General features: G+C 45.3%; 1 protein-coding gene across 1 annotated transcript in view; it reads left to right on the forward strand.

The window, feature by feature from the left end:
• PTPRT (protein tyrosine phosphatase receptor type T) overlaps positions 1–1,346 on the forward strand; it is a gene marked incomplete at its 3' end in the record, with an annotated part of 923,104 nt that overhangs the window by 917,215 nt on the left and 4,543 nt on the right. Inside the window, exon 29 of the mRNA XM_012558679.1 lies at positions 775–900. Within this exon, the coding sequence (XP_012414133.1) occupies positions 775–900 (126 nt within the window). The remainder of the gene's footprint in view (positions 1–774; positions 901–1,346) is intronic.

Raw genomic sequence — 1,346 nt, forward strand, 5'->3', positions numbered from 1 at the left:
CCCCACTGTGAAAATTAAAACTGGACTCCAGACATTGTCATATGTCCCTTGAGGGACAAAACAGCCTCTGGTTGAGAACCACGGTGTTAGGCTCAGGGCCAACCATTGCCTTTTGCTCTCAGCTGTAGGTTCTAATTCCCAATTCTGGAAAAATAGCAGGCAAATTTTCTCAATACCATGCTTCATTACCTCTTGGTCCAAGGTAAGCATAATTATCCCAGCTCTACATATGCGATAACTGAGCCCTGGGTCACACAGCTACCAAGTAGCAGAGCCTGGCTTCGGACCTAAGTTTGTTTGATGCCAAAGCCTACTTTAAAACAAACAAAAAACAACTACTCATGACCTGATCATGAAATGAACATTGTGAAGGTTTGCCTGAAGTGGGGAAAGTTTGCCATGGTTCTTGTTGGTGAAAAGAAAAATAAATTATACTTGCCCTCCCCTCAGAGTGTTCTATTTAATCCTGACAACAGCCCTTCAAAGTAGATATTATTCTCCCCATTTTACAGATAAGGAAATTGAGGCACAGCAAGCTTAGCACATGGTTTGAAGTCAGCATAGCAAAACTTTTTCTTTCCAGAGCCATGGCTTTGCAACAACCAAAAAAATGGGTAGATGCCCCTCAAGTGGGGAGCTGAGTCTGAACTCCTATGTAACACTCTGCCTTTCTAGCCAATGTGTCCTGCTGGCAATCAGAAAGTCTCAGTGACAAATGAGATAGATGTCTCCCCTTTCCTTGGCCTCTTCCTGTGACCTCATTTCTTGTCCCAGCTCTGCATGCAGTACTGGCCTGAGAAGACCTCCGGGTGCTACGGGCCTATCCAAGTGGAGTTCGTCTCTGCAGACATTGATGAGGACATCATCCACAGAATATTCCGCATCTGTAACATGGCTCGGGTAAGTCACCTCCACCATTGTTTCCCATGCCCCTCCTCCCCAAAACAGATGGAGGCTGCGGGGAGAGGATTCTGCTGGGCTGGCCACAAATTCGTGTTCTGCTCTCCTGATAATCTCTTTGAGAAAGTGATGTCTTTGCTGATTCCAGCTCCAGACCCAGGAATGACTCCAAAACACAGAGATGCAAGGAACGAAATCCAGCCTGCCATCTGCCTGTTTCCTGACACACTTGCTACCATGTAGACACAACTTCTCAGAAATTAGTTCTTCCTCATCATGGCACGCTCCTTTTGTGTGTGTGTGTGTGTGTGTGTGTGTAGTGCTTTAAGTGGAAGTTTACAGTTCAAGTTAGTTTCTCATACAAAAATTTATATGCACATTGTTATGTGACCCTCCTTTCCATACTACTCCTTTCCACCTCGGATTTCCCATGTCCATTCAACCAG

Source organism: Trichechus manatus, unplaced genomic scaffold (assembly GCF_000243295.1).
Source record: "Trichechus manatus latirostris isolate Lorelei unplaced genomic scaffold, TriManLat1.0 scaffold00008, whole genome shotgun sequence".
In the NCBI taxonomy this organism is placed as follows: domain Eukaryota; kingdom Metazoa; phylum Chordata; class Mammalia; order Sirenia; family Trichechidae; genus Trichechus; species Trichechus manatus.